The following is a 14,057-nucleotide window of genomic DNA, read 5'->3' on the forward strand; positions in this document are numbered from 1 at the left end:
TCAGGGCCCTGTCGTATTTCAAGGTAGTTTAGGGCCACATATGGGGTATTTCCGTACTTGGGAGAAATTACTCTACAAATTTTTGGTGGCTTTTTCTCCTTTTACCCCTTATGAAAAGGTAAAGTTGGGGTCTACACCAGCATGTTAGTGTAAACATTTTTTATTTTCTACACTAACATGCTGGTGTTGCCCCATACTTTTCATTTCATAAGAGATAAAAGGAAAAAAAATTGTAACAATTTCTCCTGAGTACGGAAATACCCCATATGTGGGCGTAAAATTCTCTGCGAATGCACAACAAGGCTCAGGAGAGCGCACCATGTACATTTGAGGCCTAAACTGGTGATTTGCACAGGGGTGGCTGCTGTGACCCCATTTTCAAAACTACACCCCTCACGTAATTTACACATTTACACCCCACAGGTGTCTGACAGATTTTTTGGAACAGTGGTCCGAGAAAATGAAAAATTTAATTTTTTATTTGCACAGCCCACTGTTACAAAGATCTGTCAAACACCAGTGGGGTCTAAATGCTCACTGTACCCCTTATTACATTCCTTGAGGGGTTTAGTTTCCCAAATAGTGTGCCATGTGGAGTGTTTTATGCTGTTCTGGCACCATGGGGGCTTCCTAAATGAGACATGCCCCCCAAAAGCCATTTCAGCAAAATTCGCTTTCCAAAAGCTCAATGTGACTCCTTCCCTTCTGAGTCCTCTAGTGCATCCACAGATCACTTTACATCCACATATGATATATTTCCTTACTCGAGAGATATGGGGATTAAAATTTTGGGGGACATTTCACCTATTACCCCTTGTGAAAAAGGAGATTTTTTAACACTTACCGTAAAATCTCTCTCTCGAAGGATCCATTGGGGGACACAGACCGTGGGTGTATCTTGCTGTCTCTAGGAGGTGTGACACTATGGTAATAAAAAAAGTCAGCTCCTCCCAGCAGGATATACCCGCCTTCAGGCTCTGAGCTAGTCAGTTTAAGTTCCAGAGCAATAGGAGGAGACCAATAGGGCGCAAAAAAAAAAAAAAAAAAACTGTTCGAGAACCAGAAGTAAAAACACAACTGAACACACCCTCGGACAGAGAACCAAAAGAAAAACCCAAAAAGGGCGGGAGTTGTGTCCCCCAATGGATCCTTCGAGAAAGAGATTTTACGGTAAGTGTTAAAAAAAAATCTCCTTTTCTCTATCGGCTCCATTGGGGGACACAGACCGTGGGACGTACCAAAGCCGTCCCTTGGGTGGGCAGATAAGTAATCAGGCAGACGGACGATCCACTGCCGCCTGCAACACTTTAGGACCCAGACTAGCATCAGCCGATGCGAAAGTATGAACTCTGAAAAACCTCGAGAGTGTGTGCAAAGATGACCAGGTAGCCGCCTTGCAAATCTGTGAGGCCGAGGCTCTATTCTGTAGAGCCCAGGAAGCCCAACAGAACGTGTGGAAGGAGCCACAACCCTGAAAGGAGGAATCTTCCCCTTACAGCGAAGGATTCCGAAATGGCGGACCGAATCCACCGAAAAATGGTGGCCTTGGAAGCAGGTAGTCCCTTGCGACGACCTTCTCCAGCTTGAGTAGTAAGCGCTCCTTAAGATGAGAAGGAACCGGAAAAAAGGGATGAAAGGGCAATGTCCTTATTGAGATGAAAGGCCGAGACTACCTTAGGTAAAAAGGAGAAACAAAGAACGGCAGAAAAGAGCTGCCAATCCAGACACCCTCTGGATGGAGGTGATAGCCACAAGAAACACCATTTTCCAAGAAAGGAGGCAGAGAGAGACATCTCTCTAAGGGGCTCAACGGGTGCACCCTGGAGGGCACTCAGAACCAAAGTCAAGTCCCAAGGGGGAGAAGGTGACTGTTAAGGAGGAACAGCACGCGCCACTCCTTGCAGGAAGGTCCAGACAAGAGTATTAGAACCCCGACTGCAAAACAGAGAGAAGACTGGGAACCGCGAAGATCACCGGGGAGAAGACCTGAGCTGCACACCAACGAAAATAAGACTGCCAAGTACGGTGGCAAATTCTTGCGGAGGAGGGCTTACGAGCCCTGAGTATGGTGAGAAGACTTGGGAAGAGAACCAACGGGCCCTCACAACCGCGGTCTCAACCGCCACGCCGTCAAATGCAGCGACTGTAAATTGGGGTGGCAAATAGATCCGGGCGGAGCGGAAGGCGCAGAGGAGCGTCGTCCAGGAGCTGGACTACGTCGGCGTACTACAACCTTCGGGGCCAATCTGGAGCTTCCAGAATGACGGAGACGTCCTCTGCCTTGAGCTTTCCCAGCACTCTGGACAAGAGCGGAAGAGGGGGGAAACAGATAAGGTAGGGCGAACCCCGCCCAAGGAATCACTAGGGCGTCCACGGCCAAGGCCTGAGGGTCCCGGGACTTGGACACAAACAGAAGAATTTTCCGAATGTGCCAGAACGCGAAGAGGTCCACGTCCGGAAAGCCCCAGAGGCCGCAGCGCTGCGTGAAGACCTCTGGATGAAGAGACCACTCGCCGGGGGTGGGTGAGAACCGACTGAGGAAGACCCCTTCCCCGTTGAGCACTCCCTGAATGTGAAAAGCCGAAATGGCCGGAACCTTGTTCCCCGCCAGATGAGAATCTTAGCCACCTCGGCCATGACTGCCGAGCTGCATGTGCCGCCCTGTCGATTTATGTACGCCACGCCGTGGCGTAGTCCGACTGAACGCGGACAGGACGGGACTGAAGACGGGACTCCCAATGAAGAAAACAAAGAAGAATCGCCCGTAAGTCCAATATGTTTATCGAAGGGAGGGTCTCCGGAGGAGACCAGAGTCCCTGAACCGTCCAGTCCCTGAACACATCGCCCCAGCCCGACAGACTGCCATCCGTTGTAACAACCTGCCAGTGAAGGGGAAGAAGGGACCGCCCTTGGAGAAAAAAGGGGGGAGCGAAGCCACCAGAGCAGAGACTGAAAGACCCTGAGGGGGAGAACAATCTGACGATCGAGGGACAGAGGAGACCTGTTCCATCGATAGGGAATCGCCAGTTGAAGTGGAGCGGTAAAGAAACTGGGCAAAGGGTACGGCCTCCATAGATGCCACCATCCGACCCAGGACTTTCAAGTGCGGATGGAGACCAATACCTGGGTCCGAAGGGAGCGGACCCCCGCCCGTAGCGCCAGACGTTTGACCAGCGGAAGACAAATTCGGGCAGTGTCCGGCCGAATCGAAATCCCCGAAAGGTTAGAGACTGGGTAGGACGGAGGACTGACTTGTCCTGGTTGACCATCCACCCGAAGAGAGTCAGAGTGTGGAGAGTGACGTCCAGATTCTCCAGAGTCTGGGCTCTGGTTGGAGCCTTGATGAGATGAGAAGGTCGTCCAGATAGGGTATCCCCGAGGTACCCCTCGACCGTAACAAGCCCGTCACTGGCGCAAGGATCTTTGTAAAGACCAGAGGAGCCGTGGCTAGACCAAAGGGGAGGGCTACGAATTGAAAATGCCCCTCCGGAACCGCAAAGCAGAGGTACCGATGAAGGTCCGGAAATATTGGCACATGGAATTGGGCATCCGTGATGTCCACCGATGAAGGAACCCTTGTTCCAGGGACGCTACGACCGAGCGGAGAGATCCCATTCGGAAGTGGCGCTTGAGGTCTAGAATTGGTCCACAGAACCGACCTTCTTGATGACCACAAAAAGATTTGAATAGAAAAAACCCTGAAAAGGTACCCCACGAAATTGCTTCGCCAGAGGAGGAGACTGGGATCGAAAAAAAAAAAAAAAAAAAAAAAGTGATCTCTCGGAAGGGAGGCGAATTCGATCCGGTAATCGTTGGACATCATGTCCCCTGCCCCAAGGGTCCTGAACGTGAGAGGTCCAGATGTCTCGGAAAAAACAAGAGACGACCTCTGCAGAATTGGGTTTTGCGGTTGCACGATTTGGGCGCAAAACGGCCAGAGCGGTTTGAAACCGACTTCCAAGACGGGCACGCCCGGAACAAGGAAGCCTTTCTGTCCTGCGAGGGCGCCTGCCCGGACCCTTTACTGTGGCCAGAGGTCCGAAAGGACTTCCCTTGGGAAGTAGGGCAAGCCTTATTTTGAGGTAACAAGGAACTCTTACCTCCCGTTTCCTCAGAGATAATCCCATCAAGGTGTTTGCTAAAAAGACGGCCGCCCGTAAAGGGAAGCTCAGTGAGAGACCGTTTGGAAGCGGCATCCGCATTCCAAGCTTTAATCCACATAGAGCGGCGGAGGGCCGCTAGGTGACCCACAGCAAAGGCAGAACAACGGCTGACTGCATGGAAGCTGCACACAGAAAGTCCCCAGCTTTAGCGCATTGGAAAGCCAGAGCAGATAGATCCTCTGGGAGGGGGGATCCCCCTAAGATATCCTGATGGAGCTTTTGGCACCACTCCGACAGGGCCTTGGACACCCATGTCGAGGCGAAGATGTGTAGAAGAGAAGAGCCAACTGGTTCAGAAGCGAACTTCGCTAAAGATTCTACCTTCTTGTCCGCGGGATCCTTGAAGGCAGCGGCATCTGCTAGAGTCAGTGTAGTCGCTTTAGAGATCCGGGAGATTGGTGGATCCACAGAGGGAGGTGAAGCCACCTTAGCGACAAAGATCTTGTCAAATGGATAATGTTCTTGAATAGTCTTGATTCCCGGAAATCTCTTGTCTGGATGTTTCCATGCGGATTCCAGAATGCCATCAAAGTCAGCGTGAGAGCTGAACCTTTTAGGTGCTGGCTGAGCACGGTGAAAGGATACTTCTGGATAGACACCCGAAGATCCTGGGTCCTCCAAGTGAAAGGTGTCTCTTATGGCCGTCACCAATGAGTGCATCGTTGCAATTGAGTCCAAGCGGCCCTCTGGATAAGATGCCAGTTCGGAAGCCTCGTCCACTAGTTCACCAGGGGAATGTGAATGAGTAGAGGCAGTCCTGGAGGGGGGCGACCCAGACCGGGTACGCGGCTCTGGCGAGGCAGAGCGGCGACTCCGAGAACATTCTCTGAAGGAGCGACGTTTGTGCCCAGATGATAGGGGGGGGGCGGGACCCGTGAGGGGAACGCTCACATCTATCTGAAGACTCAATGGAAGAGTCAGACGAGGCACCCCCAGCACGCTTAGCGTGAAGTACGAGGAGACGGAGAGCGGGCCCTCTCCAAGGTACTGCGCAAGGTAGACCCCTTCAGGGCGGACACCATTACCCGGGGGGCCTCAGCCACCGAACGGGAGATTTGGGTCAAGCGAGCCCTATACTGGGTCAGGGAAGAAACCCAGGGTGGTGGAGCGGCTGAACACACCAGGGGCACCAGGGGGTCTGGGGGAGCAGTGGAGCAGGCAGGGCAAGTGGCTCGGCAGACCCAGGCACTTTGGTACTACAGTGAGTACAGACCAAAAAGTCTATGCATCCTGGCAGCTGCGGACAGAACAGCTCCATGCAGCTAGAGTGAGAAAGTGACGGCCAATGGTAGAGGGGAGCGTGCCCGCAGCAGAGGCACTAACTAGTTGGCCCCCCCTCTGAATGAAATTCGCGCCCACGTCGCTGATTGGAGGCTGATGCGCGCCTCAGAAGAGCTCCGACAGCCCTGTGGGCAGAGCTAAAAACCAGGCCAAGAGGGAGCTGTAATGGCGCCCGCTCCTTGTCCCGAGCGCACATGTAATTTGCATATGCGCTCAGGGGAACAGAGCGGGCAGTTAAGACGCCGGCAGAGACTGCCGGAGAAAACGAAAGTAAGCCGGCGCTGAGAGCGCCCGGCTCGTACCAGCGCCGCGGCTGTCAGCCGCATAGAAGGCGCTGGCGGCGAAAATTACAGTAAGCCGGCCCGAACTGGCGCCGCGGCTTGCAAATAAGGCGCTGTTCACACACAGAGCCAATATAACATACATGCCCCCTCAGAGTGCCACAGCTCCCCCAGAATAAAATACATTCCCAGTAAGCCAGCTATGCGCGAGCGAGGCAAGCAGGAAAAATAGGGGGACCCGGACCCATGAGGTACCACCCAGGCGCTGACCGTTGACGAGGGGGGGGGTTAACAACGCATATACGCAATGTCTGTGCCCCCTTACTCGCAATGGGGAAACAGTGAACCGCAGTTCCTGAGATCCCACCTGAAAACAGAAAAGAAAAAGGAATAAAAAACGAACACGTTCCTATACTAGGAAAACAAAAAACAGAAGACCAGGTCTGGAGCAAACCAGACCCGTCCACCTCCTTTAGACACTAAGCTTAAACTGACTAGCTCAGAGCCTGAAGGCGGGTATATCCTGCAGGGAGGAGCTGACTTTTTTTTATTACCAGTGTCACACACCTCCTAGAGAACGGAACTGGCCCCTAAAAAATTCAGAGTTTGAAATTTACTTGAAAAATTGGAAAATTGCTGCTGAACTTTGAAGCCCTCTGATGTCTTCCAAAAGTAAAAACATGTCAACTTTATGATGCAAATATAAAGTAGACATATTGTATATTAGGGGTGTGAATCGGCAAGAATTTGGCGATCCGATACGTATCGCGATACACGTATGGCGATGATATATCCAGATTCTGTTTACAGGACGATATATCGCGATTCGAGATGAGCGAACTTACAGTAAATTCGATTCGACAAGAACTTCTCGGCTCGGCAGTTGATGGCTTTTCCTGCGTAAATTAGTTCAGCCTTCAGGTGCTCCGGGGGGCTGGAAAAGGTGGATACATTCCTAGGAAAGAGTCTCCTAGGACTGTATCCACCTTTTCCAGCCCACAGGAGCACCGGAAAGCTGAACTAATTTATGCAGGAAAAGTCATCAACTGCCGAGCGGAGAAGTTCGTGACGAATTGAATTTACTGTAAGTTCGCTCATCTCTAATCGTGATACAGTGACCCATCGACTTATGATGGCCCCGACATATGATCATTTCAACATATGATGGCCTCTCAGAGCCCATCGTATGTTGAAGGCAACATCGACATATGATGCTGCTGGGTGTTGGGGCCATCGTACAAACAGCTATCTGACAGCGCTGACAACTTCAGCAACTGACAGATAGTTGTTTAATGTGCCCCGTTCTGCTCCTGTTACTCACATGCTGTCCTGCTAACTCATACAGGCTTCCACTGTGAGCTCCGTGTAAGCCCCCCCCCCCAGTGCAGCCATAGCCAATAGCCTGCAGCATCTTACTGCAGGCATCCAATGAGCTGCTGGCTGCCCTCCCCTTCCTTTCCTATAGAGCTGTAGTCGGCAGGATCGTAATGGAGGACATTCTGTCCCCCCTGAAGGTATTTAAAGAACTGTACAGTATTGTATGCGTTGTCACACATCACATACAATATATATATACACACACTATACACCCCATACATCAATGTTTCCCTATCAGTGTGCCTCCAGCTGTTGCAAAACTATAACTCCCAGCATGCCCAGACAGTCAATGGCTGTACATGCATGCTGGGAGTTGTAGTTGTGCAACAGCTGGAGGCACCCTGGTTTGTTAAACACTCCCCATACACTCCACATACAATGGTCATCCCTGAACCAATTAGCAGTTTCCCATAGAGATATGTATTCAACATACAATGGTTCCAAGGCCCCAGAACCAATTACCATTTTTACATAGACATATGTACTCGACATATGATGGTTTCAACATATGATGGTTCTCCTGGAACCAATTAATATCATATGTTGAGGGACCACTGTATATCCCGATTCTGTCTCAAAAACAATGTCTTTTACATTTTTATTAAAACTTTATTTTTATTTATACACTTTATTAGACTTTTAGGAGGAATCATTAGATTCCTCAGACAGATGAATAGAGTCCTATTGAACTCCATTGATCTGCAATCCATTGATAGAGCCTGGTCCAGCCAGGCTCTATCAATGACAGAGCCACGGGACAGCAGGAAGCAGAGGTAAGCTCTCCGGCTACCTCTATAGAGGATCTCCCACCCCACTAGCCCACCAGGGAGCATTCACAGATCCCTTTAGACGCCGCTGTCCGCTTTGACAGCGGCGATCTAAAGGGTTAATAGCCAGCCGTGGCGATCGCCGCATGATGGCTATTAGCGGCTGAGTACGGAGCGAGCAGGAGTCGGGAGCCAGCGAGCAACACTGCGTCAGATCCGGCCCTGCTTGCATGAGCCAGAAAAATTCACCTGCCCGGCGCCCGGAACAGCATGTCCCGGGCGTCAGGAGATACAAATTCCACATCCCTAAAAGGATCGATTCAAAAATATTTTGAATCGATTCAGTATCGCCAAATGACAAATCACGATAATCGAGTGTATCGATTTTTTCTTACACCCCTATTGTATATGTGAACCAATATATAATTTATTTGGTATGTCTCAAAAGCAGAGAGCTTCAAAGTTATAAAAATGCTACATTTTCTAATTTTTCATGAACTTTTGGAAGTATCGACAATAAATTACCACTAACAAAGTAGAATATGTAACAGAAAAAAAAATCTCTCTGAATCAAATTCATAGGTAAAAGCAGCCCAGAGTTATTAATGCTTAAAGTGTCAGTGGTCAGATGTGCAAAAAATGCTCTGTCCTTAGGGTCAAAATGGGGTTACCCTTCTGGACTAGGTCAGACTAAGATGAACAACTGCAGCTTTTATTCTGCAAGGATGTTTCTGAACATCCATGCAGAGTCTGCAGCTGCTTGAGGGGAGAGTCAGTTGTTGCTAAAGTCTCCAGTAAGGGTAGAAAGTCAATCAGCGCCATGTAGACCGTTCATGAAGCAGCCATGATGCTTCCTGCTATTACTCCGGTGTTTCCCAACCAGGGTGCCTCCAGCTGTTGGCAAACTACAAATCCCAGCATGCCCAGACAGCCTTCGGCTGTCTGGGCATGCTGGGAGTTGTAGTTTTCCAACAGCTAGAGGCACCCTGGTTGGGAAACAATATTACTCAATCACTGAATAGATGCAGAAGCTGCAGAGTTTAGTAATCCCAGACCAGCTCTGCAGTGAGTGTAAGGGGCTTGTATTTGCCTTGTATATTTTGGCCTGTGTTAGCCTCACTCACAGGGGAACTTAAAAGCGTACCCGTCAGATCCAACAAAAATATATGTTACTCAGTAGCTAATCCTGACCATGTACATCTAATTTTATGTATCTAGCACCTTTATTTTTTTATTACACTTTTAATTTAGCTCACTAGTCTGAATTCCTCTCAAAGGGAGGGGGCGTGGCCTCACTGCTGGTCTCCGCCCCCTCCCTCAGTATGCTGTCTGCTCACATCTCCCCTAGCATTAGCAAAACTACAACTCCCAGCTTGTCCTCACTGACTGTGGGAGGATTTTTTTCTCCAGCTCTGAGCCCTGCACTCACAGCTGTCAATCAAGGAAGTGTGTCCATGACATAGGTGATGACACATGGACACAGCAGGACTAGTATGTGTCCAAGCAGGCGGGGGGGGGGCAGTTGTTTGACTGGCTTTTTCAGTATGAAATACTGAAAATTTTATAACGAAAGCAATTGCAAAACCTATTGGTTATACATGCTTTACAACATATCAAAAGTTTTTGTATCTGACAGTGCCCATTTAAAATAAAAAACACTAGCTATGCTGTTTCCACAATTCCCATTAACCTCAATGAGAGTTACAGAAACAAGGTAAACCGGCCTACTCAGCTGTTTTCAGATTACGGGCCTTAAGAAGAAAGCCAGACGGGGCCAGGGTGAGTACTCGTTCTAGAAATAGATGCAATTCTCAGAGGTGAGACGCCATCTATTACACATTTATGTCATGTTCTGTAGATGACATAAATTCTGATATAGAAATCTAAGTAAACCTAAGTAAATCACAAAAGTCCCCCATTGGTTATCTTTCCAACATCTTATTACCTGAACAGCATCTGCTTCAGCATTCGGTTAGCGGTCGATACTCTGGTTAAACGTCCGGTCGACAAAGAGTGCAGCTCCATGTTGGAGGAGATCATCTGGGTTGTCATTTCTGTATCCGCTGCTGTTCCTGCACCACAACAGCTAAGTAAAAAAAATAAAAAAACAGGTTAAAAAGTGCCCTGAAGCTTGCATATTTTTACCCCTATTTTAACCCCTTAAGGAGCAGGACAATTTTAGTTGTTGCACTTTTTCTTCTTCCTTGCACTTTAACCCTTTAAAGGGGTATTCCAGGAAAAAAAATGTTTTTCCTTTTATATCAACTGGCTCCAGAAAATTAAACAGATTTGTAAATTACTTCTTTAAAAAAAATCTTAATCTTTCCAATAATTATCAGATACTGAAGTTGAGTTGTTCTTATCCGTCTGGAAAGAGTGCTCTCTGCTGACATCTCTGCTTGTCTCGGGAACTGCACAGAGCAGAATAGGTTTGCTATGGGAATTTGCTTCTACTCTGGACAGTTCCCGAGACACGTGTCATCAGAGAGCACTTAGACAGAAAAGAACAACTCAACTTCAGCAGCTCATGAGTACTGAAAGGATTACGATTTTTTAATAGAAGTAATTTACAAATCTGTTTAAATTTCTGGAGCCAGTTGATATATAAAAAAAAGTTTTTTCCTGGAATATCCCTTTAAGGACCAACACAAGGAAACCTGTACACCCCTGAAAGACCAGGCCTGTTTTTTTTAAATTGTGGATGTCTGACTTTGTCTGAGAATAACTGGTAATGTTTTGCCAATCACGATAATTCTGACATTGGTTTTTTGTCACAAATTGTTCTTCATGTACATAGTAAAAGTAAGCCGAAATCATTTGTATTTTTTTTGTTTTTGTTTTTGTTTTTTACAACACAAAAAAATCATGAAATAAAAAAAAAAAAACGATTTTTCGCTATTATAACACTCATAGGTTGCAAATATTTATACTTTCTGACCAAATCATTTATGAAACATATACTTTCAGGTGTCTATTTTGAAAGCATTTGTTTTGTTTTTAATTAACATTTTAAATGAATTAGAAGCTTAACAATTTAACTTGAAATTTTCAAAATGTTTAAAATTTGAAAAGTCCATTTTTTTTATGTGCTATGCAAGGTTTGCAGAAATTTAAAAGGTGGTAGAACATAAGACACCCCTTGCCCTCAAAATGACCCCATTCTAAAAATTAGACCCCTCAAGGTATTTGCTAGGACAGTGGTCTCCAACCTGCTGTCCTCCAGATGTTGCAAAACGGAAACTCCCAGCATGCCCGGAGAGCCAACGGCTGTCTGGGCATGCTGGGAGTTGTAGTTTTGCATCATCTGGAGGTACGCAGGTTGGAGACCACTGCGCTAGGGGGTACAGCGAGTATTTAACACCATAGTTTTTTGGCAGGAATTATTACAAAGTCAGTGTTAATTCAAAATTAGCTTTTTTTCACAAATGCATCATTTGTGGGACATTTTTTGTATATCGCTTCTGATATTGAAAGAAATGCACCCTATATTTTATTGAGCTGCTCGGCACGTGTTTGGAAATACCCCCGCTTAGGCCATATTTGGTTCCTTGGCGGCGTGGTAGGACCCAGAAGGAGAGGAGCGCCATTTGGCTTTCAGGGCATTTTACACCGAATGGATTATAAGCCGCACTTCTTGCCTGCAAAGGGTTTTAGCTGCCAGAACCATACAGAACCCCCATTTTGGAAACTACACCCCCTAAAGTATTCAACCTGACCAAAAGTGAGTACTTCGAGTCCTTTTTGTGTGGCAGGAATGGTTACAAAGTCAGTGAAAAAATGTAAATTTTCTTTTTTTCACAAATGCAATATTTGTAGGACATATTTTTTATACACTGCATCTGAAAAGTAGAAAACATGCCCATTTTATTACACTGTTCGTCCCGTCTTCGGTAATACCCCCGCTCAGGCCATATTTGGTTGCATGGCCACATGGTGAGACCCAAAAGGAGAGGAGCACCATTTGGCTTTCAGGATATTATTACACAAATTATAGGCTGCACTTCATCTTGCAAAGCATTCTAGCTGTCAGAACAATACCGCACCCCCAGAAGTGACCCCATTTTCGAAACTACACCCCCTAAAGTATTCACCTAGGGCAAAAGTAAGCACGTTAAGCCCTTATTGTGTGGCTAGAATTATTTCAAAGTCAGTGGAAAAAAAATGAAATTAGCTTTTTTTCCCACAAATTCTTTCTTTGTGGGACATCATTTTGGCAAGTCGCTTTTGAAATGGAAGAAATGCGCCCATATTTTATCACGCTGTTCGTCCCGGGCTGGGCAGTATCCCTACTTAGGCCATATCTGGTTGCCTGATTGCCTGGTAGGACCAAGAATGAGAGGAGCCCCCTTTGGCTTTCAGGGCATCATTATATGAATTATAGACCCGATTCTATGCCTGCAAAGGATCGGAGCAGTCAGAACAATACCGCACCCCTACAAGTGTATTGGCTGGAGCAGAGACCACTCTGATCGGTCCCTGGTCTGCTAGGTACTGACGTGTGGCTGTAACCTACTGCTGAAACGCAGTATGAACAGGACGTAGGTGGGGTCACAGAGCACATCCGAGGCTTATTTCACACCGCTGATGCCCCCGGCAGTCACAAGGGCGAGATCACTGCTGTGGCTCTGTAGCTCAGTGTGTCGGCTCATGACTGCCGGCAGGAAAGTGGACACAAAGCTACCCAGCCGCAGCAGGGAGCTCATTATTGTGACTGCTGGCGGGCATCCGCAGCATGTAATATGCTGCGGATGTGCGCTGTGTGATCCTACACATAATGCATTTTTATTTTTGATGATAAAGTATTTTTTACACTTATTTTATATCTTTTACACTTTTTTTTAATGCTTTGGAATACTTCGTATTCGCCACTGGCGCTCTATGCTCTTCACAGATGAAAGCAAGCACACACTGAGCACTTGTCAGAGTCTGGAGACACCATGGAGAACGTTCTGCTGCCTGCAACATCCTCCAGCATGACCGGTTTGGAGGTGAGTCAGTAATAGTGTGGGGTTGCATTTCTTTGGGGGGCCGCATGGGCCTCCATGTGCTTGCTAAAGGTAGCTTGACTGCCATTAGATACTGAGATGAGATCCTCAGACCCCTTGTGAGACCATATGCTGGTGCGGTTGGCCTCGAGTTCCTCCTAATGCAAGACCTCATGTGGCTGGAGTGTGTCAGCAGTTCCTGCAAGAGGAAGGCATTGATGCTATGGACTGGCCCGCCCGTACCCCAGACCTGAATCTGATTGAGCACATCTGGGACATCATGTCTCGCTCCATCCACCAACGTCACCTTGCACCACAGACTGTCCAGGAGTTGGCGGATGCTTTAGTCCAGGTCTGGAAGGACATCCATCAGGAGACCATCCGCCACCTCATCAGGAGCATGCCCAGGCGTTGTAGGAGGTCATACGGGCACGTGGAGTCCACACACACTACTGAGCCTCATTTTGACTTGTTTTAAGGACATTACATCAAAGTTGGATCAGCCTGTAGTGTGGTTTTCCACTTTGATTATGACTGTGACCGAGTGACTCCATATCCAGACCTCCATGGGTTGATAAATAAAATTTCCATTGATCATTTTTGTGTGATTTTGTTGCCAGCACATTTAAACTATGTAAAGACGAAAGTATTGCATACAATTAGTTCATTCATTCAGATCTAGGATGTGTTATCTAAGTGTTCCCTTTATTTTTTTTGAGAAAATATTTATATATATATATATATATATATATATATATATATATATATATATATATATATATATATTATATATATAATATATATATATATATATATAATATATATATATAATAAATAAATATATAATATATATATATATATATATATATATATATATATATATACATACATATATATATATACACACACATATACACACACACACACAAGCTGAGTACCCGGTTTTTCCTTCCTAATCCTTGTTGGAGAGGAGAATCAAGCTTTTGACTTCATATCCCATCCCCATATATTGTGGTCATATCCCAACCCCATATACTGTCCTAATACCCCGACCTCCCATCCCGACCTGTAATATGTGTACCAGGTATTGAAATATCTCCAGCCGTACAGAAGTTATGTGGGAACATACATTTCCCATTGATTTGCGGAGAAGCAGTCAGATCATTATATTATGCTGAGAAGCAGTCAGATCATTATACAAGA

General features: G+C 46.8%; 1 protein-coding gene across 1 annotated transcript in view; it reads right to left on the reverse strand.

The window, feature by feature from the left end:
• The window catches only part of LOC130344236 (proteasome subunit beta type-7-like), an 86,143-nt gene that overhangs the window by 65,400 nt on the left and 6,686 nt on the right, over positions 1-14,057 (reverse strand). Inside the window, exon 4 of the mRNA XM_056554411.1 lies at positions 9,815-9,955. Within this exon, the coding sequence (XP_056410386.1) occupies positions 9,815-9,955 (141 nt within the window). The remainder of the gene's footprint in view (positions 1-9,814; positions 9,956-14,057) is intronic.

Source organism: Hyla sarda, unplaced genomic scaffold (assembly GCF_029499605.1).
Source record: "Hyla sarda isolate aHylSar1 unplaced genomic scaffold, aHylSar1.hap1 scaffold_71, whole genome shotgun sequence".
Taxonomy (NCBI): Eukaryota; Metazoa; Chordata; class Amphibia; order Anura; family Hylidae; genus Hyla; species Hyla sarda.